This window comes from Antennarius striatus, chromosome 17 (genome assembly GCF_040054535.1).
Source record: "Antennarius striatus isolate MH-2024 chromosome 17, ASM4005453v1, whole genome shotgun sequence".
NCBI lineage: Eukaryota > Metazoa > Chordata > Actinopteri > Lophiiformes > Antennariidae > Antennarius > Antennarius striatus.
Genome location: NC_090792.1, coordinates 16,092,371 through 16,118,050, shown reverse-complemented (window position 1 = coordinate 16,118,050; position 25,680 = coordinate 16,092,371). Strand labels below are relative to the sequence as shown.

At 43.2% G+C, this 25,680-nt stretch overlaps 1 protein-coding gene across 1 annotated transcript in view; it reads right to left on the bottom strand.

Moving 5' to 3' along the window:
• sos2 (son of sevenless homolog 2 (Drosophila)) overlaps positions 1-25,673 on the bottom strand; it is a 27,998-nt gene extending 2,325 nt beyond the window's left edge. Inside the window, exons 1-23 of the mRNA XM_068338407.1 lie at positions 24,338-25,673; positions 12,435-12,560; positions 12,211-12,342; positions 11,724-11,888; positions 11,429-11,635; positions 10,088-10,231; positions 9,701-9,811; positions 5,987-6,085; positions 5,709-5,836; positions 4,967-5,622; positions 4,698-4,779; positions 4,424-4,546; positions 3,614-3,726; positions 2,994-3,216; positions 2,767-2,886; positions 2,514-2,676; positions 2,130-2,247; positions 1,652-1,824; positions 1,447-1,563; positions 1,086-1,350; positions 939-980; positions 727-830; positions 10-512 (exon numbers count right to left, since the gene is read on the bottom strand). Of these exons, the coding sequence (XP_068194508.1) occupies positions 10-512; positions 727-830; positions 939-980; positions 1,086-1,350; positions 1,447-1,563; positions 1,652-1,824; positions 2,130-2,247; positions 2,514-2,676; positions 2,767-2,886; positions 2,994-3,216; positions 3,614-3,726; positions 4,424-4,546; positions 4,698-4,779; positions 4,967-5,622; positions 5,709-5,836; positions 5,987-6,085; positions 9,701-9,811; positions 10,088-10,231; positions 11,429-11,635; positions 11,724-11,888; positions 12,211-12,342; positions 12,435-12,560; positions 24,338-24,421 (3,998 nt within the window). The 5' untranslated portion in view covers positions 24,422-25,673. The remainder of the gene's footprint in view (positions 1-9; positions 513-726; positions 831-938; positions 981-1,085; positions 1,351-1,446; positions 1,564-1,651; positions 1,825-2,129; positions 2,248-2,513; positions 2,677-2,766; positions 2,887-2,993; positions 3,217-3,613; positions 3,727-4,423; positions 4,547-4,697; positions 4,780-4,966; positions 5,623-5,708; positions 5,837-5,986; positions 6,086-9,700; positions 9,812-10,087; positions 10,232-11,428; positions 11,636-11,723; positions 11,889-12,210; positions 12,343-12,434; positions 12,561-24,337) is intronic.
• Positions 25,674-25,680: the final 7 nt, after the last annotated feature.

The following is a 25,680-nucleotide window of genomic DNA, read 5'->3' as shown; positions in this document are numbered from 1 at the left end:
CAGACTCACTGGCTGCTGTCGGTGTTCTCCACCAATGAGAGGGCTTGTAGCGGCGCCTGCAGCAGCTCCCTTTTGTAGGTCTTTGGTGGGAGTTTGGGGAGCTGTGGGCTGGAGTTGTGGCGCGGCGGCACCGGGGGGGCGGTGATGGGAATGGGGAGGGGGCAGAGGCTGTTCTGGCTGGCGCTGAGCGGGCAGCTGCGTCTGGGGATGCGAGGCGACGGCGTGCTGGGCGGGGTGTTGGGGGAGTTGGGGGAGCTGCCGAAGTCCCAGTGGTATCGGCCCACGGGGGAGGGCTGCAGGTTGAGGGGGTAGTTGATGAAGATCTCAGGAGGCCGCTGAGGCACCGGTGGGGGCGTGTCGGGGAGGGGGTCGCGAGGCGGCGGAGGAGGGGGGCTGGGGAGCGGGCCGTCGATGGGGGGGCCATTGTAGATCATTGGGCGAGGCTGGTTCCTTGGCAGGGGAGGGGGCAGCCGTGGAGGAATGGCCGGGGGGCTGTCGGACCTGGAGCTCAGCTGAGACACAAACACAACGGAGGGCTTTTAATTTGAAAGCAAAACAGGAAGTACTGTAAAAAGTCAAACAGGATTGGCTCACGAGACTTTAAACGAAGCCCTACCCTAATAAAAACCTTTATAAAAAACATTTTGTACTTTAACAGATGCATATTTTAACTATCAAACCACCGTTCAACACATTATCTTTTCAAACATCGACTCTTGCTCCTACTTTGGCTTCAGACATGGCGTCTTTCCTTCGTGGAGGCAGAGGCGGAGGCTTCAGCTGCTCCTCCCCGAGCTGATGGAGGCTCCCGCAAGACACCGACTGGAACTCTGAGGGTAAAAAAAAGAAGAAATTCATCAAAAATAAAAACAGAAAATTAAGAAAGTCTCATGGACATTTCAAATAAAAGCGACTAAAACGGAAGAGCCCACACTCACTCGAAGGTGGGAAATGACCTGGAGCAAATATGGAGTTGCTACCTGTAAATTTGAAACAGACAGGAGATTTGTTTGAAATGTTTTACCATAAAACATTATATAAAATAAAAAGGATCCGCATGTGGATCTCTGCAGGGCTCCACCCACCGCCATAGGAGCTGCTGAGGTCGTGCTCCATGAAGACGGAGCTGAGGTCGGAGGAGGCCGACTGCGGAGGCGTCGGCGTGTTCGGGGAGGTGGGCACCGAGACCGACGCCGGCGTCTCGGGCTCGGTCTCGGCAATGCTCCGGAAGGTGATCTTATGTGGGGGCTCCCTCTCCAAGGGGACAGGGTGTCCCTTCATGGTGCCAGAGGTAGACGTTCGCACAGGCCGGATCCCCGGGGACTTCAGAGTGTACATGGTCTTCCTGGGCTGCAGGAGGAACAACAAGAACAGGAAGTGAGAACTCGAAGGAACATCTTAAAAATCCCCAAGCATGTGACAAAACACGTCAGCTGGATCACTCACAAATCGGGGCGCCTGCCTGCAGTTCCGTGGCTCGATATCCAGAGACATTTTGAACAGGTAGTCGGAAAACTCCTTCTCACTCCTGTTGCCCATCGGGTTCAGGTTTTCAAAGAACCTCTAAAGCAGCCGGAAAACAAGACAAGTCGTGACTTCAGGATCTACAGAACGCATCCAAAGTGACAAATGTTTCGGAGGGAGTGCTCACCCTGATTTCATGCTCCACCTTCAGACAGTAGGGTTGGTTCTGGTACTGCTGGATCTCCCCGGTGATTTCGGCCACTTTCCTCCGTTTGCTGAAGTTGATCAGCTCCTTGCTGTGGCGTTTAAGGAAGTCGGGGTTGCCTTCCTCCGTCTTCAAGATGTTGGTTAAATAGATCCCTGAGGATGATGAAGAGTTCAATGACAGTCAGGAGTAAATATAGCGTGAAATTTACAGCAAGCTGAAACTATTACTTAAAAAAATATTCCCTGATTGATGAAATCAGTGAATATTTAAGGTTGTATTTCTGCATTTCCTGTGCCAGCAGCCACTGGTTTGGAAAACTGAAAAATATTAAACAAAGTCGCCATCCCTCCTCTTTAACTCTTTCTTCAGCCAACATGATCTTGGCCGGGTCGCGTTTGGGCAACTCATCCGTCATTGTCATATGTCACCAGTAACGGACTCCTATTGGAGGACTTACCAAAGAAAGGCACACAGGGTGGGTTTATTGACTTGAGTTTTGCCAAGTATTTCTTGAAATGGTCCTGGCTCAGCTCCACAGCTTCTTCCAGGACTCTCTTTTTCCTCTCTGCTATCGCCTGTGAGCGGAAACGAGCGCGAATGCGACAAAAAATTATTTTCTGCTCATTAACTCAGTGTTAGATTTTTCATTCATGTCAAATCAGTGAACGGAGACGTTTGATAGTTTCATGGTAGAAAATGAGGAGATTCGTAGAAATTAATCTCCTCTGTTTTAAAAGAATTTTTCCTCCAGTAAAAACAAAGATGTTAACTAGAGCTTCTCAGACAAAAAAAAAAAAAATTAAAGCAGAGATGAAAGACAAAAGGTAGGAGATCAGTTCACCTCAAACGTGTGGTCGAGGCGGTAGACCGGGACCGAATTGATGGCGCTGACCACCTCCAGGACACCGTTGAAATTGTTGAGCTCCTGGAAAACCTGCAGGATCTCGATGACTCGGGATAAAACAGCCACTCTCTCTTCCAGGTTCATCGTCTCTACGATGCATCTGCCAACAACCAAACACATGGCGTTACAGATCAATGTCATTCCAAAGGAAATAAGCCTTGTTGTGAGTGAACTGATTGCTGAGACTCACTTCTCAAACCACAGCGTGAGGTTGGTGGTGTGGCGGATCATTCGGAGCAAGTTGGGGGAGTTCTTCTCTTTGTCCTCTTTGGTCCAGACGCTACCGACCAGCTCAGACGGCCGGACAGCTCTGAGGAGACAGACTTGTTATTTTCAAAAACAAACAAACTCAAACAGAAACTAATTCTATGACTATAATAAAGTTAAACGTCTCTTTGCTTCTTCACAGCGACTCACCTGTAGAGCTCGGACTCCAGCAGAGTCAGCTGGCGGGCGATCTCTATCGGATGAAGGGTCATGAGGTCAAACGACTCCACCTGTCCCGCCCTGCAGATGTGCCACTCAATGGGAGGGGGCGGGCTCTCGAAGGTGATGTTGTGGCTGACGCCGTTTGACTGCGTCTGCAGCTTCCGCCTGATGATCTTGTTGATGGACTCGACCCACTTCCTCATCGACTTTCCTGAGACGGGAAACACAAAGTATTAAACCATTTCTCAACTGTATTGCGTGTAAATCTGGTGCAAGTGTTGAGTTTTGCATCATCAACTACAATGTTTAACCCCATGGGTACCAAACCAACATGAAAGATTGCAAAGTGAAAGTTAATGAAACGTCACTGATGACGACACCAGAGAGCTACATTTGAACAAACAACAAAAACTACGGCTGACGGATGACCAGCGTTTCACACCTGCCTAAAAGGTAATAATGCTCCACACCAGCAGAGGGTAGTAATAAGTATTTTTCCATTTAAAAATGGAACCTAGAACTGCAGTCATCTAAAACGATGACAGGGAAGAGAGGAAGTGATTGAAACGAATTTATGGATGCTGTGAATCTGCAACTGTGGTTCTGACCTCGTAGTTGTATTTTGCTGGTGATGTATTCCTCTAATCGACTTCTCAGCTCTGGATCGTTCTCAAAGTCGTAGAAATGATGCTCAACCCACTGACGGAAGACGTTGAGAACCCTGTGAAACAAAGACAACGACAACAACTCATTTCAGACACACGCTTTTATGAAATACGGACAAATGTGGACATTTTTTGCAGCGACAGAAACAGCTTTAAACATTCAGACAGAGCGGTTTGTTAACAGAGACCTTTAGCATACAAAGTTCTTCAATGAACTTTGGCTTGTGGCCAGTGTTTATTCTTTGCTCTGGTCAGATAATGTCTTTAAATAGTCGGTGCCTAAAAACAGAACTGGCAGGAACATTTTGTGCTTGGTAAGGAAAAAGTCGGGGCCCAAAGACGTGTTTTCATCCTGGTTTCAAAATAACCTGCTGGATCATGATAGAATACTCACCTCATGACTGACTTGACCATCGTATTTGATCATTTCTTTCATTGTTATCGTTCTGCAAGAGTCTTGTTTTTTTAAATTCATGTTATTTGCATACTTGCACCCCACTGTGTGCAGCCACTTGACATAACTGTTTTAATGTTTTCTGTGACTAAAGGATTTTCATACAGCTGTCATTGGCTGCAACCACAGTGTGGTGTGATGCTGAGAAGCTCTGGGATTAAATTTGTCTCCTAATAAGGACACTGACTCTCAGGCTATTTGGTGGGAACGTTCAGGCCCTAACGGTAGAGTGTAAGAGCAGAAGACAGTTACAATAAACCCAGAATATCTCCAGAACAAGATTGGAAGCAATGTCACACCTGAGCTGGACCGGCTGGACATATTCCTTCCGAAATCTTTGGAGCTCAGCTGCCATCGGCTGGTCGCCGTTCCAAAGAGCCTGTCGGTCCTCCTCGGTCGGTTCTGGCTCAGGGATCTCAATCCTGAGGAAAAGGAATTTCATTCAAGATGTTAGGGTACCCGCTACGCCACATTGTCAACAGATTAGACTGAAAAAAGGCCCGATTGGTCAAACTGCTCAGATAAAAAACATAAAATCCCAGTGTGAGGACGTTCCTCCTGGTGGAACAGTACCTGTCTATCAGGAGGGTGAGGAGCTCCTGTGGTTTGCAGAATGATCGGTATGTGGTAAGAAATGTGCGCACAAAGTTAGGATCTAAAATCAGAAGAAACCAATTAGATATCGAACAGGGAAAGCCCACAATGCAGCTTTGCAACATAAATGTTTTAACAAACCAGATTACAAAAAAACAGTCTATCTAAAAATCAGACATCAGTCATCTTCTATTCGTCTCCAAGACAATGAGACATGGAAACGGAAGCGATCCAATGCAGCGTCTTACCGGCGTACATGTGGTAGGTGAGCCTCTCTATCAGTTTGACCACTGTGCCGGCCTTAATGAGCGGGATGCCGGTTTTGCTCTGCACTTTATCCTCAAACACAATATTCTCCTCCGAGTCCTGAACGGCGAAGCGGTAAACCTCCGGCGAGGGCAACCTCAGTGGATGCGCCTGCTCCTCATGCTGCAGCACCGTGTCCAACATGCGATCCAAAGTCGAGCGGTACTGCAGGGTCACCAGCGCCGCCATCCAGGCCGCCTTCTCCTCCGCTGTCCGTGAATAGAAAACTGCACAGTTTTCATCTTTTCCTATCAGCTCAAAAGCGTGCCGCAGCTCTAAAGAGTCTTCCCGGTCCACGATGCGAATCTTCCTCAGCACAAACTTCTCCTTTAGACGGTACTCGGCCCCGCTGCCTGAACCGGGCAGCCGCGAGCTCTGGTTGGCCTTGCAGCTGATCATCAGCCCGTCGAACAGGAAGTTGTGTCTCTCGTGCTTGGCGCCGGCTCGTAAAAGCGGGCCCTCCAGGATGAACTCGCTGCAGCACTGACCGATGTCTTTTCCCTCCCAGCCATCGATGCTCTTCTGAATTTCATTCATGCGCTTGATGGCTAGTTGTTTGCTACGAATCTGCCTACTGTACAGGCGGTACATGGGCTCGCTGTGAAGGAAGACAAGATGCCATTAAAACCACTTAAATACCAGCGATCAGACATGCAACGCGTCTGGGTTACATGCTTCACCTACCCAGGCTTACGGCGAGGCTGGTGCTTGGCATAGATGCGCTCCACACTACACTGGAGATTAAGCAAAGCTGTGATTGCTTGTTTCAGACACTCTCGGTCATCTTGGTCTTTACTGCGCTCCTGGAGTTGCTGTGAGATGATGGAAAACACATCAGATGCGTCACAGCACGAAAAACACGACGCTGAACTTAAATTCAATCTAGGGATATTTAGACTTAAATAGCATCCTATCAGGCATCCAATATTAGGAGAAACCTGAAGATGAGGATCGGGATATACCTGGAGCAGCTCAAAGTAGTGCATGCAGTGGTAGACTGGGACCATCATCAGCTGTGGAAGTACATACTGGACGGCCTCCTTGAAGCCTTCTGCAACCGACTGGAGATGCAAAAACACAAGAAGCGTTAAGTTTAACGTCGCTCGACCAAAACCAGTGCATAAATAATACTTCATGTTTAGGCAGCAATTTTAAAATAGAGCATCTCATCAATCGTTTAACAGAAAAATACCAATTTATAATGAAAACAGCATTTAAATGAGATTTTTGCTTCCTATAAAGTTAACTGATTGGGTGTGTTTACTTAGATGTTCACTCCTGCCATGATTCAGACTTTGTTCCGCTTGCAGCTCGACAAAATTATTTTCCAGATGGGTGAAACATTTTATCAATGAACATATGCTTAAATGTAGACCAAGGTGTTCCATTAATTTTTTTTTTCTTTAATCTTCTAATTTCTGGAAAGTCAGAGTTTTAAAATGTCAGCCCTGACTAAAAATAACACTGTGATGCCCAAACAATGAATAAAAAGAAAACTGACGACACCATGTGTTTTTCTGCCTGTAAAACTGAGAACGATGGAGGATGGGTGGAGGAGCAGTTTACCGAGTGAAGCTTCAGAGGCCATCATAGTATCCATTTAAATCTCCTGTTCCCCTGATAGACGACTCAGAATCAATACACTACTACTCAGACTCCACAGCAGCGGCCATGCTGTCTGTGTGAGGACGAGGAGGAGAAAGAGAAAGACATCCGTTGCCTGACGTACATTGATGGAGGGAACAATGACCTAAGTTTAGATCATGTTATTGATATGTCAGCATCCTGCAGCTTTACAAATTGCCTGCAGTGAGCGTTCGCACCACCCATTCGAATCAGCAGTGTGGATTGAGATTAGTGGAGTACAGGCGATGCCTTGACCGACCTGACGGCATTTTAAAGACTTATCACAGCGGACGATTAGTATGATATTCCTAAAATTGTCTTCACATGACTCATGCTCTCATGGATATTTGACATCGACTCCAGTTGAGTCAGGATTATATCAGCAAGAAGCTGAAGATGCTTTGCTCCAAAAACCATTTACACTGTGTGAACCTGTCATCTTTTTGAATGTGTACAAAAACATAGAACTTTGTTTAGGAGGGAGGTTTGAATCACCACCAAAGGGAAGTTGCTGTGCCTTGTGCGTAAATGGCACAGACACCGTCATCTTTAGTGCAGACGGAAACAGCTGCAAATCAATGTTTCCCCAATTAATGCTTTCACCTATCCACTTCTGCTTTAATCTGTTCCTTCTTATTAATTAATCTGAAATTAAATGTTTTACGTTAGATTGTTTTAATTTCAGCTGAATCACTGTTTTTTTAATTGCAAAAAGATGTGAATGAACGGACACTAAATCTGGTGGTGGTGTGGCTCCTTAAATATCAAACTGAACAGAAATCATCTTTAATTTTCACGTGAGTGAAGCGGAATAAAAGTTGATCTTATGTCAGATGTGTCGAAGTGAGTCTGTAAAGTAGCTTCAATGTTGTCAGAGAACACAGAACAACATGTTCCCATTTCACCGAGGTACAGGGCCTCTAACTCACGCCGCTGTCTTTCTCCGTCTTAATTCACAGCTTATTTTCAACTCCAAATACGCCTTGGGCCACACGACCCCCTCTTCATCCTCCTCCTCCTCCTCCTCCCCAGGAGAGAAATGGCCTGCAGTGGAGCTGCCTGTTCTATTTTTAAAAAGCGATGTAATTTACCCACAGCACCAGACGCTGCAGAGTGCAGGGGCTGAGCACTAAACAGACACATCTGACTGAGAGGGATGAAGTACACCCAATGAGACAACAGCAGCGCTGGAGCAATAATGATGCTACCGCCACAGCTTGGATCCCCATTAGCACAGCAATATTTTTGAATCTATACCAGGTGCTGCGGATTAAAGTTGTCATATTACGGCTCACGTTTTACAAAGGAGGAGGAAGACGGACGAAGAGACAAAGACAAATCAGATCAGAGACTGAACAAAGTGAGAGATTCTCAAATAAGATTAGTTCACGGGGCAGAAACGGGGCAGTTAGGGGGCGTGGAGGGGAGACACCATTACACCATCTGCCCCTGGGACCGTCGCTGATGAGCACACACAAACACACAAGTGTGGTGCAGCACCAAAACGAGACAGATTGGCAAAGCAGCAACAATAAAATCCATATTTTGACCAAATCAGAATCTGCGGCTTGTCAAAAAAAAAAAAAAGTCAACAAATGGATTAGTCAGATGACAGAAAGAATGTGATTTAATTTTTCAAGTAATCAAGCAGCAATATAAAAGATCTATTGTTCCAGCTTCCAGGTGAGGATAATAGACAGACTTAATCTCAGGAGAAATGAAATGAAAAACACTGATCTGAAGGAATTAACTTTGATTTGACAGCGAGAACCCCGAGGGCAGAAATTTAAGACAAACACAGACATAAATATTTGAGATGAGAAAAGATGATGAAATATTGTGAAGAATGGAAAATGCTGACTTTAGTAGAACAGCCTGTTTACCCGATAACAAAATTTAAGAATGACGCTAAAACAAAAGAGGAAGCAGCAATCTGGGGCCAGACAATGTTGAATATTTGAACCTTTTAATTATTAATTTATATAAACTAAACTAATAATTACAACACTACTCAGAATTAGTTAGTGATGAAACTTTTCCCTGTGTGGGTGATCAGGAGAGCATCATCAGCGCTGATCTAGCTCATGGTTTGAGGGTAAACAAGCTCGAGTCGGGTCTATTCACATCACCTCTCTTGCGTCAATTGCTATCGGTCCGCCGATGCCGCTACGAGTGAGCGTTCAGACTCGTCGGTATCCGGCCTGAGAAAACACCAGCAGATATTTCTTCTTCAAAGGCTGCCGAACGGCACCCCACTGCGCATAATTCAATGCTATTCTTGTGAGGAATGTCCAAATAAAACAATGTCGCAGCAGCGAGTAAACCGTACACAGGACGCAGAATAAGTCCCAGCATGCCCTCAAACGATATTGGGGAGGAATTCCACCAGGTTGACTTGAAAGTAAAAACAGGAACAAATATTTAAACTTGTTTGGTGCAAACATGTTAAATGACCTAGTTGTACCTTTGTATTAAAACATGTTTTTCCTCTCAGTTTGTTCCATGAGAGAAAGAAGGGAGCGAGTTTTCTGTCCTATATGATAAAAGCTAAATGATGCAAATGTTAGAAATGAATTTAATACCAATATTTTATATAATAACTTAATTTCAACCATTTCTTTCATAGATGCAACAATTAATTCAGCCATTTGGACGAAATATGATATATTCCGATATATTATAAAATAATTAGAATACTTCTGTTCAGCTTTTTTTTTGTTTAAGAATTCCTCAACAAGTAAGGTGTGTCAAACAGGTTCCAGCAGTTTCTCTGAGCCCGGCGCCAACGTCCATCCTCAGCTGACCGGTCTAAATGCAGGTATGCTTACAATGCATTTGAGATCTGACCCCTCAGACCACGTTCAGAGGCGGTGTGGATCTCAAATGACCGCATTCTTTTAGGGTATGTGAAGTCTAATGCATCCCGGGCAACTCCTCCCCGAATTTTAAAGGATGTTGAATCAGGAGGACTTTAATAACCTTTAATATTAAATCCAACAAATGTAATCATTCCTTTCCTTGTGAAACGTTAAATCTACTTCGTGTCTTACCTGGAAGTAGAGGCCGGCGGTCGGCCGTGCCATCAGGTTGTTGAAATGCTCGTGGAAATCCTTACTGAGGATATCCTGGGACATGGTCTCATAGGGGTCGAACGCCTGCTCCTATAAACACGGACAGAATCAGTGAGACAACATCGACACCGGCGCATTGACAACATGACATAATGTCAGAAACAAGCCTGCCAACAACAGCTGCTTGTATGTGATGGAGTAAAAGATAGCTTGCCTAAAATCTATAGTACACTTCTGCCTTGTGTGAAAGGATTATGTACGAGGTGGATATTGAAGTAAATCACAGTATGGTTGATGGGATGTTGCCTACATTTGGCATCAAACATATTTGATTGTTGAGTTTGAGAGTTTTTTAACATTTCATACCTCTGCCAGGTCTTCAAAACAGCTGCCCACCAGCGGATGGGGGCTGCCGTCAGCAGTCATCTCCACGGCGTCCTCGATCAGCCCGAGCAGCTTCACCGTCAGCTCGTGGATGTCCAGGATGTTACTGAAGATGACTTCCACGTCCTGCGACACCAGAAAAAGGCCAAACTGCCGTGAGCAAATGTTCTGAGTATGTTTGACTAAAAACATTCACTGATATTGTTCAAAATGAAAGTAAAATAATTATCCAGATTTCGTGGACGTATCTGGTTCCACCCTCAAAATCCATCGACACCTTTCTAAAGTGTCTTGCTGACAATATACCTCTTACTAACTAACTAGGTTACGTAAGTGTGTGTAAGCACATTGAAGGTGTTTATGAATCAGAGTGGGTCTCAGGCTGTCGCTGAAAGAGCTCCCATCTTTGGCCTCCTGCCCCTAGATTAAAAAAAAACAACCCTCAAAACCCATGTCTAAACACAACAACAGCATCAATTTGCTGAAGGAAATCATTAGCCGAGCAGATGAGAGCCTTAAAATAGCAGAGTGATTATTGACTGCTGAAGTCTGAATCCTGTCATTATTTGACACTCCTCACATCTCCAGAGTAATTTCAGATCAAGCTGTGTTTCGACAGACATAATTGAGGTTATTTTTGCGAGGACTGCAGATGTTGCTCCTGTCTCAGCATAATTACATGTTCCACATTCCACTGGGCCTCACAAAGGTTTATCCTCCTCACCCAAATGATACCGCAAATTACCCAACCCAAAATATGCAAAGCCGCAGCGACCTATTAAACTCAACTTTCCATTTGCTTTTCATCCCGTAGACCCACCATTTCACTCCTTAATCCCTAACTCGTACTTGTTCTTTGTTTTTAGAAGACTCTCTGCTCATACCAGACGCAAGTTAAGCAGCAATCTGTTTCTTTGGCTAAGATATCTATCTCAGATACGCCTTCAAGCTCAAATCCTTTCAGTGACTTGGAATATGTTCTGTCAGCTGCGCAGAAGGACCTTAAACTGAGACGGTTCTGATTGTTAAGTCTTACTTTTCAATTATATAAATGGTAACTTCATCATTTGCATGTTGTTTAAGTTAAATATCACACATCAACAATGATTAATCCGAGTTTAAGGGTGCCTTCTGAGCCGATTACAGGTTTACAGTTGTAATCTATGAATGTTCTTAAGGTGGATTTGACTGAAATGACTTTTTAATGAGGTTTACAGAACGGAGGCAGGAAACTGACTACTGGCTTTAACGTAAGCCAAAGCCTCCAGTGGTAGAGCTGAAGTGTACGTTTCTCTGATTGGCGACGGGTGAGGTCCTCCTCACCTGAGGCGTGAAGATCTTGGGGTTGGACAGGAAGTGATGGCGGAACACTTTGATGATGAGGTCCAGCTCGCGCAGGTACTGCCGCTCCTCCGCGATCTCCAGCCTCACCAGGTCGTCGTAGGTGAGCTCCCCGGAGGAGGACGGCTCCTCTGTGCACTGAGACATCAGACCGATGTCCTCCTCCTGGTCGAACATGTCCATGAGCACCTGGAATCAGAGACGGAAACAAATCTCTCAGATGAAGCCGATCTTTTATATTTTTTATGATAAATGAGTGTCCCTGATAAACGCTCACCTTGTCTGCACACATGGACACCTTGATGTCCTGCTGGGTGATCTCATAGTGCCGAATGTTGCCCACATAGTTGCCTGCCAGTTTCAGTATGTCAGCTGATATGTATTCAAGCACGGCCACGATGTACAGAGACACATGGTAGTCCACTTTATAGCCCAGAACCTCCTGTTGGGGCAAACAGCACAATGGAGACGTTAGGCATTATTACACAAAGACCAATCAACACTTCAGAATCCTCCTGAGCGTCTGCATCGCCTCCACCACTTCAGTTCAATTAGTCTGAGCCAAGCTGTAAAAACAGGAGGATTAACTGGATTACAAACACTTCCCAGCATCGGCCGCAGCTTCTTGGCGTTTGCACCGGCGTTGACGGTCTCGAGTGAGAATGTGTCGAGTTTGCCTTTCAGTTTAAAACCAAAAGCTTTTATAAATGAGGTGGAATTCTGTGGTGAGCAGCTTTAAGATGACTCGACGTCAGAGTTTTTACCTTCAGCAGTGGGTGAATCTTGTCCACGGGGAGAAGTAAAGGGTTCCTCCTCTTGCGTTTCTCGATAGCTGATTGTGCGTCTGCGATTGCCCACTTATCTATAGGGTGGGGGAAAGTTTTCTGGACCCGATCCTGAAAGGGGAACATTATTAACATTTAATGAACCTGGAAGTTGTTGTCTTGCCCATCTCCGTGCTGATGAATTCATATTTAAACTCGCTTACCTCCACATCCTGCACGGAGCGAGGCTGGGCCACACACAGCATGTTGAGCAGCTGCAGGATCAGCTCCTCGATGTGCTGCAAGGCATCCTCCTTCGCCAAGAGGTTTGGGTGGACCTGCTTCTGTACCTGATTGTTAAAAAAAAACAGGAAAAATATAAAAAAAACAACAACTGATGAATGACTGAAACAGTACAAACAGTTACAGGAGCATCATAAAAATCATTCCGCCGCATCGTCTGCATCTCGCCATGCCAACTGAAACCGTGCCATCTGTGAGAGTCGTAACACCTGGTGTGATGCGCTGCAGCGAGGCTCAGGTCACGTTAAATGACGTCAAGCCAACAAGTCCAGACAGTGACTGATTGAAGACAAACTTTTTTACCTTTAAAAAGGGCCGCATTGGTGGTTTTTGGCCTCCTTCAGCCTATTTACTACAAATTATAGGTAATTTTCATTACAGATGGCCCTTGTCCAAAGTATACTGTAAATGCATTAGGTTCCATTCATTCTACAACTGCCTGGGAAGAAACTTGCAGCAGCATGATGCTTCACGGTTGATCACATTTTGATCATTCAGTAAAACACTACAGCATTTAAATCACTCATCCTCTTTGTTGCCATCTACAAGGAAAATGAAGTCGCTACCGACTCGCCCTCACGCCAGTGGAAAGTGTGGTGAGGTTTTCTTCTCCGCTAAATGTTTCTAGAGCTTCAGAGAGACTCCTTACAGCTTGTGCCAGGTAATCCCAAATGATTTAAAAACAACAACAACAAAAAACGGCTTACACCGACGCTGAAACAGTTCACTGCAGCCTGGAAGCCAAACATGTTGGAACGCACCCCGTTTGAGGAGGATGCACAAGCTGGAGCAAGAGTGCATGTCCAATGTCTGCTTAGAGACGGAACGCTCTCGTCCAGCAGCTCACACACATAAGTTGGAGCTCCTGCACATTTTTTTAAATCGAACGTGAGGTTTTATGTTCCAGGTATGGAAATAATGTCTTTTTAAATTAGTCTGAGACTTCTAGAGACTGTACGGAGTCACTTCATACTGGTTTTTGGTTCTTATGTCTATCTTCTCACTTTGTCTGGGATAATGCCGCAAAGGTAATTCACTATGAAGCTACAGAAATGTTTAGTGGACCCGGTAACTTATATACATATAAAATATTTCAGCTTCAACAAAACCAGGCTCAGATTTGTAATGTTTGGAGGAATTTAAACAAACCCCACTTCAGATGAATGAAGCCAATAATAATAATAATAATAAACTGCTACAGCATATACAGAAATAAAAACACGCTGGGACTCCTGAGGGTGGAACCAGCCTGACAGAAGGTGTGGTTTACGGTGCAGAAGGCAAGGAAGGTTTTGGCATCAGCAGGTCTACAAACGGGGAGAAAAAAAAGAACACCCACCCCCCCCAAACCGCCTTCCAACCTCCGAAAGTTGTCGTCATTCAGGCCGTGCCCTCTAGCAGGAATGCTGTCAGTTGAGATACTATTATAGCACCCAAAGCAGACTTGGGGGTGGGGGGGAGGGAGAAAAAAAGGCCGTGGGAGAGAAATGGAGGAGAGAGGTGCCTAAAGAAACAGCCTAACATTTACTCTCCAATCACAAAAGCCAGGCCTGTTCACATGAGAGTGATGGAATTACCCTTGCGTACAGTAAAGTAGGGCATTATGATGACAAAACATTGCCCCCAGATTAAGGAATGCGAGAGTTAAAAGGTCAACGCAGACCAAGCTTCATGCATTCTTGTGCTCTGACTTAACAACGATGCAGCAACAAGCAGGATGTCTCCTCATTCTCAAGTTAAAAAACCAGAGAAAACACAGAAAAGGTGTAATTCACACTTTGGGGATTACAAAAGAATCTGTTTCTGGATCCTTAACTACATTCAGATGCTTTCTTTTTGAAACACAAGAGGAACAAGGAAACGTGAAGCCACAGCTCGGCCTGGTTTGCATTCGAGTACATAGTTTCTGTTTTGATGCATACTCACAAGATCTAAGCCGTTATAAATACACCAGAAGTAAAAAATAAATATCAAAGCAGAAGTAGGTTAGTAGATATCCTCTTCGTTGCAAATAGGCACTTGACCAAATTCCACAGGACACCAGGAACTGTGAGTCACCACGCTGAAACTACGGGGGTTTCCCCTGACTCCATTCACAGAATAGTTGGCCCGTGTCTGGGAGGCCCACATCTAACGCATCGTTCAGCTCCAACAATGTCAGGATGGGTGACAAACACACAAGTTTGAACATCATTTGAGTAAAAAGACGACGGGAATTCAACAAAATAAAGCACCGTGACTCCAGAATGTCTGGTGGAAATCTACCGACTATTTTCCGTGCTTGCAGATCAGGAAAAGTTGGATTTATAGAAATTAGTTTACGATAATTTTAAACAATCAGGAAAAAAGGAAGAATAAAATAGGTTCCTGAAAACATTTTAGGAGAGAACTAGGCAGCAAAAGAATATTCTTTTCAGAGTTGAAGAATGAGCAGAGAGCTCTGGGTAAAGGTTAAACGAGGAGAAATGTTGTTTATTTGTATTACTGCTCACATTGTAATGATTTTAAAAACAGAAAAACATGTTTTCCTTTAATTGAAAAAAAATAATTAGTCGTAGCCCTGCTTGTTTTCTTCGTAAAAAATCAATTAACTAAACTACAACGGCTCTGGAGAGCTGGAACAATCCTCTTCGCCTGGATTGCTACGTCTCAAGTCCGTTCTGCAATCTTTATTTATTCAGGGAAAAGATTGAAAGCACTCTATTTGAAGTTGTAAACGAAAGTGGAAGGCGTCCTGTGAGCGAGCTGAGAATCTGTCCTGTCTGATGACGCCTGCATGCAGGTATGACTGTGGTTCAATGTGTTTACAGTCCCACTGAAACTGGATCCTAATGGGTGATGGATGTAACATAGTCTAATATAGTTGGTGGTGGACACTGAAGTAAGTATCAGTAAAGTGAAAGTGATGGGGGTGGCATTAGAGGCACTGGTTTACCTTTGTAGAAATGCCATATGACAGGTAAATTCACACAATTCAACATTTTTAAGTAAAATCTTTTATTAGAACCCAAAAATATTGGATTTTTTTAAATTAGAGAGCAGAAGCAAACAGCAACTCATGTGAAATGATGGAGTAACACAGCATCTAATAATTCTGAATCCGCTTTATAATCCAGGTCCACTAGAAAAATCCTTTCTGTCGTAAGCCAGCAGAGTTTTATAAAAATCCATCGAGCAGCTTTTGTGTAAACCTGCAAAGACCCCGACAAACAAACTGACAGGCAACCAGTGAAAACATGACCTCCATGGTAAAGACGAAAATTACATCAATCTGTCAAACCAAACAAAACAAACAGGAAAACAGTGAGTGGGGACAACTTCAGGGACGAGGCTCGTGTTTTACCACCAACCACCGATGTGATGCTGACTTTCAACGCAATTCGCTGTTGAGGGTATAGATGGAGAATCTCTCTCCTCCTCCAGCGGAAGATCATTGACAGCCATGAAGCAGACCTATGTGTGATAGGTTTGCACATCATGACATGGATTCTGTTTTTGCATTAAGATGCTAAAAAGTTGTAGTATAACTAGCTTGAATTAGCTTGAATCTACATGCATGCATAAACTCCGCAGGAAATATTTACGTGGCCTCCTGGATGTTTAGAGCAAATTTCAATCTGACCATGAAAAATATAAGCAACAGCAGAAAAAACCTAAAAACCGGTGATAGACATTTAAAAAAAAATGTGGTTGAATAAATCAGAAAATCTAACCCAAACAAATAGAATCCTCATAACGTGTTAAGGTGTTTGGTTTCATGGGTCAGCTCCACAAGGATGGGGAAAGGCTGGGACACAGGAAGCCAAACAGGACTGCCTTGCTCTCTCCCCCCCAAAATCGTCCTCTACCCACACAGAGCAAAGACCCTCGGGGGGGGGGGGTCACAGATCACGGCAGCAGACAGCGGTATTGACATGCAGCAGCAGCCTCGTGCTAAAAACGCAGACCAGGAGCAGAGCCAGAGAAAAGGAAAACCGGGATTTGCAGGCAGACATCAGTGTGGTTGTTTAATTCAACTTTAGGGAGTTTAAAACACCCAAACCACCCACCTCCCCCTCCACAGCATTTTACCCAGGAAGCCAAATAATAATCAAGAGCATTAGTCGAGAAAAAAAATCCGTTGACACCAAGTTCATTCAGAAACTGATCCATGCACACAAAGGATGAAAAAATAGATCTTGGTAGTAGCTTCAAGTTTAGCTTCTGTTTTAATCTGATTGGGTGTCGACTGCAACACCAATCTGGATCAGGTGTTGCTGTGGATGCTGGGGGTGGAAGAGCAGCGAAGCTAGAGGTAATAACCGAGGCAGCCTGGTGTTAATACAGGGTTAACATCTCTAATTCGATTGATTATCCTCCACGCTGTGTATACAGGGCTGCATCGGGCTCAGGTTGCAGGTAATGTGGCTTGTGTGTATGTGCGTGTGTGCGTGCGTATGTATGTATGTGTGGCTGAGAGGTGGGGTGGGGGGTGGGGCTTGTTATTAAATCCGAGCATGTGTCATTGTTTGTGATTCATGCCATGACATCATCTGCCATTACAACCAGACTGTCTGGGGAACTATAGGGCAGAGATCGAGTCTGAGACAACACACACACACAGACACACACACACACACACGCACGTCATATAAATGGTGCAGAAATGCTACGCAAACACGCACACACACACAAAGATATAAACAGATAATCGGTTAGACACGCACAAACAAAAACAAGGATACTGCAAAAAATACACTGCACTCACACACACACACACACACACACACACACACACACACACACACACACACAATGGGGAGATAAGAACTGCAACACACTCGCACTCCTCCTGTGACGTTCAGCTACCCATAATCATATTCATCATGAAGACAATGGCTGCTAGTTGTGCCGTCAAACGCATGGCCTCCACACGACCCTGGTCTGACTTGACCCAGTGACCCCTGCGTCCTCCGTCCGAACGCCATCACAGGCTGACGATCACAGGCGTTATTTAATATTCTAGGAAGGGTGGAGAACGAATGTTTTAACCAGCCTGATTCTCTGGATGAGGACGGTGCACAGGAAGTACCACCTGTTACCAGAAAGTTCCTGTTCAATCCAACGCTCCGCCTGAAGATGACATCATTCGCTCTGTGAAGTCTAACACGACCTAAAATCCTTTTTTTTCTTTGCTGCAAAATCCAATAAATTGTCAGAAATTTCACATGCAATTTCGAAAGAAAAAAAAAAAGGAACTTAATGATCTCTTCTTATTACGAGACATATCAAATCATTACAGCTTCGTAACTTTTCAGTGTCCTTCTCAAGGGCTGACATGTTTTTCAGCTGAACAACTTGACTCAGACAATCCCTGCAGATTCCTGATCTGTTTCTGATCATCAGGGCATCAGAGTCACAGCAGTTTTTAAATTCTCAATGGAAGCTGGACTTGAAGAGAACCAAATTAATAAGCTGTTTATGTTTATCTGTAATGTCAGAATTTTTCTGCAAATGGCTGATGGTAGTCGGAAATTCGATTTGACGATAAAACAATGTACAGTACCTACCTCTGCTAAAGCTAAACATCTCTTCGTGTCTTTCTAGCTTGCGTGTAGAAGGTAGCATCATACATATGTGAAGCTACACTAGTTAGCGTACGTATTACCGGCTTACTTCCTGTCCTACAGGGATGTCCAGCTCACATGGCTTTATCCCAGTTTCTCTTTGTGGATAATATTTCCATTAGTTCACAGCAGTCAGGTCCCGAGAACATCCACCTCCTTAAAGTGCATGTTTCTTTATTTGGTCTGACAACACATCATAGAGGAGCGAGATATGAGGAGATAAAAATAAACTGGCACGCTAACAAACATGTGACAAGGCAAGACTGTTCTCTGGTGCCAGAATAAAAATGTCTTTTTTCCTCCTCATATTTAGAAATGCTCTTCATATCCTCAAGCACCCTTCAGAAGTTATTATATTTGGACTGGACCTCAAAGAGAAGAGTGTCAGCTTGTAATACGTCTTATTCTGGGGCGACAGCTGCTCTTTTAAGACTTGATAAAAGTAGCAGCACTGAATATTTTTTTTAGAAAGATCTCAGATCAGGTTATGAAATCATTGCCAGAATTTATCAAGCGATTCAGTCTGCACAGATCACACGCACATGACTGAAACAAAGCGCGGTTGTAAGCTGATAAATCTCCGCTCGTGGAGAGAAGTGCTGAGAAGCATCGTGCGGCGCAAACATGGCAATGGAATGAAACTGTAGCCAGCAAACTTCTGGCCCGTCTCTCTGTGTGCCAGCCAAACAGCAGCCCTGAGGAATGCAGTTATAATAACAGCGAGCACAAGCGGCTGCGATTAAGAATAGCTGGGACACTCAGACGTAGCCAGGAGACGGGAGCCGGTTAAATGTCAGGTAGACTGCTTCATGTGTGTGAGCGACAGTGGAAAAATTCACCTGTAGCTTTGCGGTACTGTTGACATAAAATGGACAAACACGATGTCTTTACTAGATGGTGATACTGGAGAAATGACAGGAAATGAGGGAGACAAACGTCCATGATCAAACTCAAACAGGGATGATGTTTTTGGGTCGCTTCAGCCCATCTGTGACGGAGCATCCATCTGATTGGTGGCTCAAATAAAAGCAACCCCTGATACGGAAAAAGGACGTGAGGAAATAAACATTAGGCCACAGTTTAGGGGGATTTTCAAAAAAACTTTATGTCACTCTAATATATAGGTATATCTCAGCCTACGTAGTTTCGAGTTACATAATTTTACAATTATATGTTGATTTTCAAAAAAGATAAACAGACAAATAAAAATCAAGTTTAAATCATATCTCGACTTCTAAATAATAATTCCTTTGTTCTGTAACCTTAAAAAAGGCTTTCATTTTATAATTGGATTTATAATTGTCAAATTGTACTTGTACATTTAGATTTTTTTCTGCATATATTATTTTCTGCATATATCTGCATTATATTAAAACTAATTTGTAAGCTAAAATAGATTTTTATTAACTAAATATGATTAAAAATGTATTCATGAATAAAGTACTGAGATGGAAATACAGTGCATGTGCGCATGTGTGCATCAACGGTCTCAACTTCACCTCATCCCGTTTACCGTACGAGCATTCTATTGGCTGACGGCATCTGGAAGTGCGCTAGTTCGGTGATTCTCGGATTTACGTGAGATACAAAAGTGCTTTAAACAGTCGATAATAACAAATAGTTTGTCGCTCTATTGCGGGATTCGTTAATCGTGTGTGGCTCCTGGAATACATTAGCCGTGAGGAACGTGGGTGTACTGTAGTTATTTGCGGTTTGACCCGAGGACAATTACTTTAATTCGACCAATATTGTTTTTCATATTACGTTGTGTCTGCTGGAACCAATGAATGACGTAGGATGAGGTTTACCTGTACAAATGTTTTTAAGGACACTTGGAATAATGCAAATAAAGGCTAACCGAAACAGTTTAAGTGGTGCAAATAGTCTTGGTTTCACTTTTTGATTGCTAAATACAAACTCGTGCCACCTGCTGGTATGGAGCCTTATTTCCAAAACAAACATGTTGGGCCCAAGTTTTCAAAAATTTGTGGTGACTTTAAGCAAAACACTACATGAGACAGGCTCACAGCTAGTTCTTGGTTAATAATAGTTAAAGTGTGAGGTGCGTCGCACCTTCAACACAAATCACCATTACAGACGTGGAGTTAATCCTACATGCAGAAAAGGTGAAGACATCCCACTGATTAAAATGTGTGTGTAGAATTCATCTTAGACAGGGGCATCAAAATCATTTTCACCGAAGGCCACATCAGCATAATGGCTGTCCTCAAAGCACCAATTATAACTTCAAAATGTAACTAAATGTAACTTGATGTAATCTAAGTCATACACATTGAAGTTGAACATAAAAAAATATGTTTATAATTATTTTTAGACAGTCAGACCTTTAATGCTCTCGTGGGCCACATAAAATGATGTGGAGGGCCACATTTGGCCCGCGGGCCTTGGGTTTGACACATGTGATCTAGGACTACAAACACCTCTTTCCACTACTAATGACTCGCCGTTTTACAACTACAGTAATCCATCATTTGGTCTTTTGATATCAGGTGTCAGCACACACATGCACTACCTGAATAAGAGCGTCTCCATAATGAGGCTATTCTTGGAGTGATTAATCAACCAGCTGATGATGATGATACTTCATAACGTTCCTGTTTGATGACAAAACTGATTTTGCTTCACCAATTCTATCAACTGGTTTCATTTAATCCTGCAGCTAAACAACAGTCCGAGTCATTCCCGAGGGGGTGGAGTCATCCACCAAGACTCCCTCTGACAAGGACAGCCTCTCAAGGGACAGCTGTGAAAAACAGCGAGTCACAGTCTCTCTCTAAACCATAACAAACCGCACTTGCGTCAATCTATGACAGGCTTTCCCTCCGGCAGTTGTGTAACAAGTTTAGACAATGAAAGTGTGGCACCGCAACCCACCACCTGCTCTCACAGTTTCACCTGAGTCATCACGCCATCTCCGGCGCGCTACAGCTAACTGACACAAAAAGGGTTGCGTTATTTTTAAACTTGATGTTGCTATATGGCTAAAGCGCGGCTTTCAAACTAAGATTTTATTAGATATATAAACAACTTGGAGTATTTCCTTTGAGCGATTTATCATTTCAATATTGAGAAGCTTCGAATTGTACTTTAAACAATGCAAAAATGTCAACACAACTCTGAGATGTCAATTATCTTTTATCTTGAACAAGTCCACATTCTGGGCTGCATGAGATTGGGGGGAAAAAAATCATTTAACTATATAGAAATAAGACAAAAACCAGGAACTCTATCCAGATGACGTGAATAGCTCTATTAGAGAAGAATGAATCATTCTAGAACTTCTAAGAAGTGAGTTTGAAACTTGAAATGAAGAAGGTAGTCATGTATAACAAATACTAATAAAGTAAAGTCAATTAGCTTCATTTAAGCGGAGTTATTCATCTCGAAGTAAATTACGTCCTATCAGTGAGACATCTCTGGATAAGTCATGGAAAATGAGAACCATGGGAGTTTTCCTTTTATATCAAGCAGCAGGAAAAAAAACTGCAGCATGACGTGTTTGAGCTAATTTGCCTTGGGGTAATTTAACATTGCATGTCCTGCGATGGGACGATTACGCATATGCAATATTGTGACACAGATGCTGAAACAAGCCCTGCCGTGAAGTTTTTACTTTGTGTTACGCACAAAGCACACAGGTTACCACGAGCGGTAGACGTCTTTAATTAAACAACTGTCAGGAATTCCTGGTTCAACATCTATTAAACAATAAATTGACATGTTTCTGTGTTTCGTTTTGCCTGGAGAGGAGTTTTAATTTGAACAGATGCTTCATCAGTAGATACCACCAAGACTAATCAGATTAAGACGCACAGGTCATAGCTGTTTGTTGCTTCAGGGGTAAATTATAACATCCTACATTTCTCACCGTACCATCTTCAAGTGTCACTATTCCGCAGGCTAATGTTACCGCTGCTCAAAGCACAACACAGGTGTCCCAGCGAGATTGAAACTTCACAAAAGATGCCCCGTCTCTAATTTGCAGCTTTCTCACACAAGTCTAGTTCACTCTCTTAACCCATTAGTGACTCAGGACATATGAAACTTATAAAAATTCTATTAACAGAACTTAGTAAGTGCTCAAATCCACTGCAAAGAGAAAGGCACAGAGGAGCATGTGTCTAAAGAGCGTGTTAAAATGTTGACAGTGAAACTTCTGTCCCAGAAGTTACAGCATTGGGCAGAATTTCTTAAGCTTTCTTTAGATTTGATTTAATCAGACTTACAGGAGATAGCTGTGATTCTGATCCAATTCACCCCTCACAATGGTAGGTGGTGAAAACTGGAGCAATCGTCAGTACCGATGTTTGGCACAGATCACCTGGTTGTGATTACATCAGTACTTTCACAATGGAAAACAAGTTGGTAGAGCAGTTCACAGTGCTGTCAAGCAACCTGAAACACTCTACTTCATCAGGCTAACACGCTACGCTAGACTGATGCTAAACCGGAGGGAATAATCTCACCACCACTTCACAGTGAAAGATGAACGGTACGTTGACCGAATCTCCCCAACCGTTTCCGCTTCTATACTCAGTCCGTCTGTTTTCCCACTGTAAAGTAGGTCGATCGCTATGGCGACTTCATCCATCATTTTGTTTATGCCACACAGCTGCTTCCCCAGAGATCACCTGAGGCAGTGCATTCATCACACCCTCTGGAACAAGCAGCTTAATGAAATCCTGCAGCGTGTGATGAAACATTATTTTCTAATCTTGTAGTGAGCATGTTAGACATTTGACAGAAAACAATCTGTAGATATTCTAGATATGTGCTTGAGATGAAATCTAATTTCTGTAACTTATGTGTTTGGGCTCTCTGAGCATCTTGCAGATGTTTGTGAACACGTCATCTGTGTTAGCTGAATTTGCCATTAAACAAGTAGCTGTAATGACCCCAGATTCCAATTAACTAGTTTGTGAGCCAGTAGTAACTTAAACTAAACAAACTTTTCAGAACTACACCAAATATAAAATCATTTGTGCATTCTTTTAAATTCAGGATCAGGTGCAACCAATCCAGTCTAATCCACTACTTCATTTAGCAGCTGTTTGAACATCAACTTTACTAAAGACAATATTTTATTGATGGTTAAATATGTTGAAATTTAGCAAGGTAAAGAATATCATCCTGACAACTATGTTTTGTATGCATTTCATACATATACATATGACTCTGTAGACCCTTCTTTTAAATCTAGCAACTGATTTGGGCTGCATTAAGCTCAGGACCATCCATCCATTTCCCACAGTCATGCTGAGCTGAGAAGTGAGATCCGATCACACGCAGTCACTCGAGAGAAAAGAAAATATGAACCTGGTGATGCAAGAAAATATTCAAAAAGGAAGTGGTAAGTTTCAATCAGCTTCTTGAGAATTAGGCATTTCTTTAGACACTGGTGACTTTTTGACAAATGAGTGCCAATAAACAGTTGCAATAAGTTTCTTCTTAGAAAAGATGACTTTGCTTCCTTTAGTCCAAATAAGGAACACGTACAGTTATTGTCAGAAATGTGTGTTATGTTATGATAGTGTTTGATGGTGGCAACAGTCCCAGGACGGTTTCACCGGTGGGGCAGAAAGTTAGCACCAAACCAAAGCCATCCACCGACTGGCAGACATGCTTACCTCACCACACAGATGTGGATCCATTGAGAGGCTGGCAAAATTTATCATTCCAGAACGATATGGCAAAAAAAAAATACATTTAAATTTCAAGTTAATCAGATCATAAACGTGGAGATAACACGTGTATCCTTTTTAAGATCCATGCAGCTTGTTTACCCTCAAATTAAAGATCATGTCCAGAACAAGATATTGTTCAAAACTGCATGTTATCGATAGATTTGTTCAAAAAACGTTGTGGAAAAGTTATCACCACCAACATGGAGGAATTTTTTTTTCCATAAACAGTGATAAGAACAGCAACGTTAACACAATCGCCTGCTGCAATGATTAAGACGATAAGACATCAAATAATGTGCATTCATTTGAGTATCTAAAAAAAATATTATTTAATATTATTAATATTCATTATAATGCAGAGAATTTAATGTTTTATAAGTAAAGCATGACAAAAGTGTTTGTTTGCCCAAGGGAAACCAGTGCCTCCATACCGCAAACAGAAGGGAAAACGTGTTATGGAAGCTGGTTTTTAGACGGTTTAGGATCATTTAGCGGATAGAATCACGGTGTTACCTTCCGTAACGCTTGCACGAAGAGGCCTCTCCATTTGTGACTGTTCTCGTCACTCGAAAAGTCGTAGATCTGCTGGGGCTGCATTGCTGTAGCGGCTCCTGGCGTTGCCGTGATCCAGGCTGAACTGTCAGCATCGGCCCCGGGTGGATAGTCCTTGTGGGTGGGTCAGTCCAGGGCAGGCACGGCGGAAAAAGTCGAGCTGTGTCGCTCGCAAGTATAAGGATTAGCACTAACCCACACTGCTAGTCCGGGATTAAGTGAGGTTAAGTAGCGAAAAGTAGCTAAAATAAGATTAATAAGCACTTGAAGGTACAAAGTTAACTCGTTAGCTCGGATGCTACTGAGGTTAGCCGAGTGCGGCTGTAAACACGGGATAGCGGCTAACTAAAAAGCTAATGGCTAATAACAGTGTTGCTAAGTGTAATATTTGCTACTTGACGCTTGCTGATAGGTTTATAACAGGCACATTGAATTCAACATTAAGTCACGACATTAGCTACCGACATAACAGCTTTTAGTTCCAAGCTAACTAGAGCTACAAGTTACTTTTGGTTATTTTCTGAGTGAACACCTGTAACGTTAGCAGACGAGCGTTAGCCCACTTGCTAACTGGTGCTACAGGCTGCTGCTGGCCTTGATGCGATCCGACTTTTAGGTTGTGGCACACGACCCGTTCGGCTCCAAACAAGGAACACTTTCTCCTACGCTGTTGGCTTCACGTTTCGTCATTCTTTTCCCGGAACGATCGGAGCTTAAATCCAACGTAAATCCCCCAAACAACGATGAGTCCGCGGCATGTCTGCGGGCAGAAACTAGTGAAGAACAGTCGAGGTGTTTTTTGGTTTGTGAAGTCAAGGATGTTCGTACCAACTCCGCTGCCTGTCTGTCTGTCTGCTGCCGCTCGGTGCGCCGCGCGTCCTGTCAGGCGCGCACGCTGCGTAATTCCACATTTTATTGGATGAAAAAATAAGGCTGGACTAAAAAAAAAAAAAAAAAAAACCTCCTAGACTTCCGCATCCAATGTAGACAGATTACTAATTAATTTAATAATGACATATTTTATTCCATATTTTGTGATATTTTTTTAAAAATTCACTAAAACCAACACTTACTTATTGATTTCGTGTTAAAAGGGGGTTTAATCGACTAAATAGTCTTGCTTAAGGAAATTAATGCTACTAAATCCACTTTATTTTCAAGTTATTACACAAGCATCACTGGTAGGCAGTAAGCATACCTGGTTTAGGCAATAGAACCCAATGTATAAATGTGTACAAATATTTATTTAGCGCTGACATCGGGGCTCTTTCGTGTTTTTTGCTGTGGTTCTGCCTCCTTGTGGA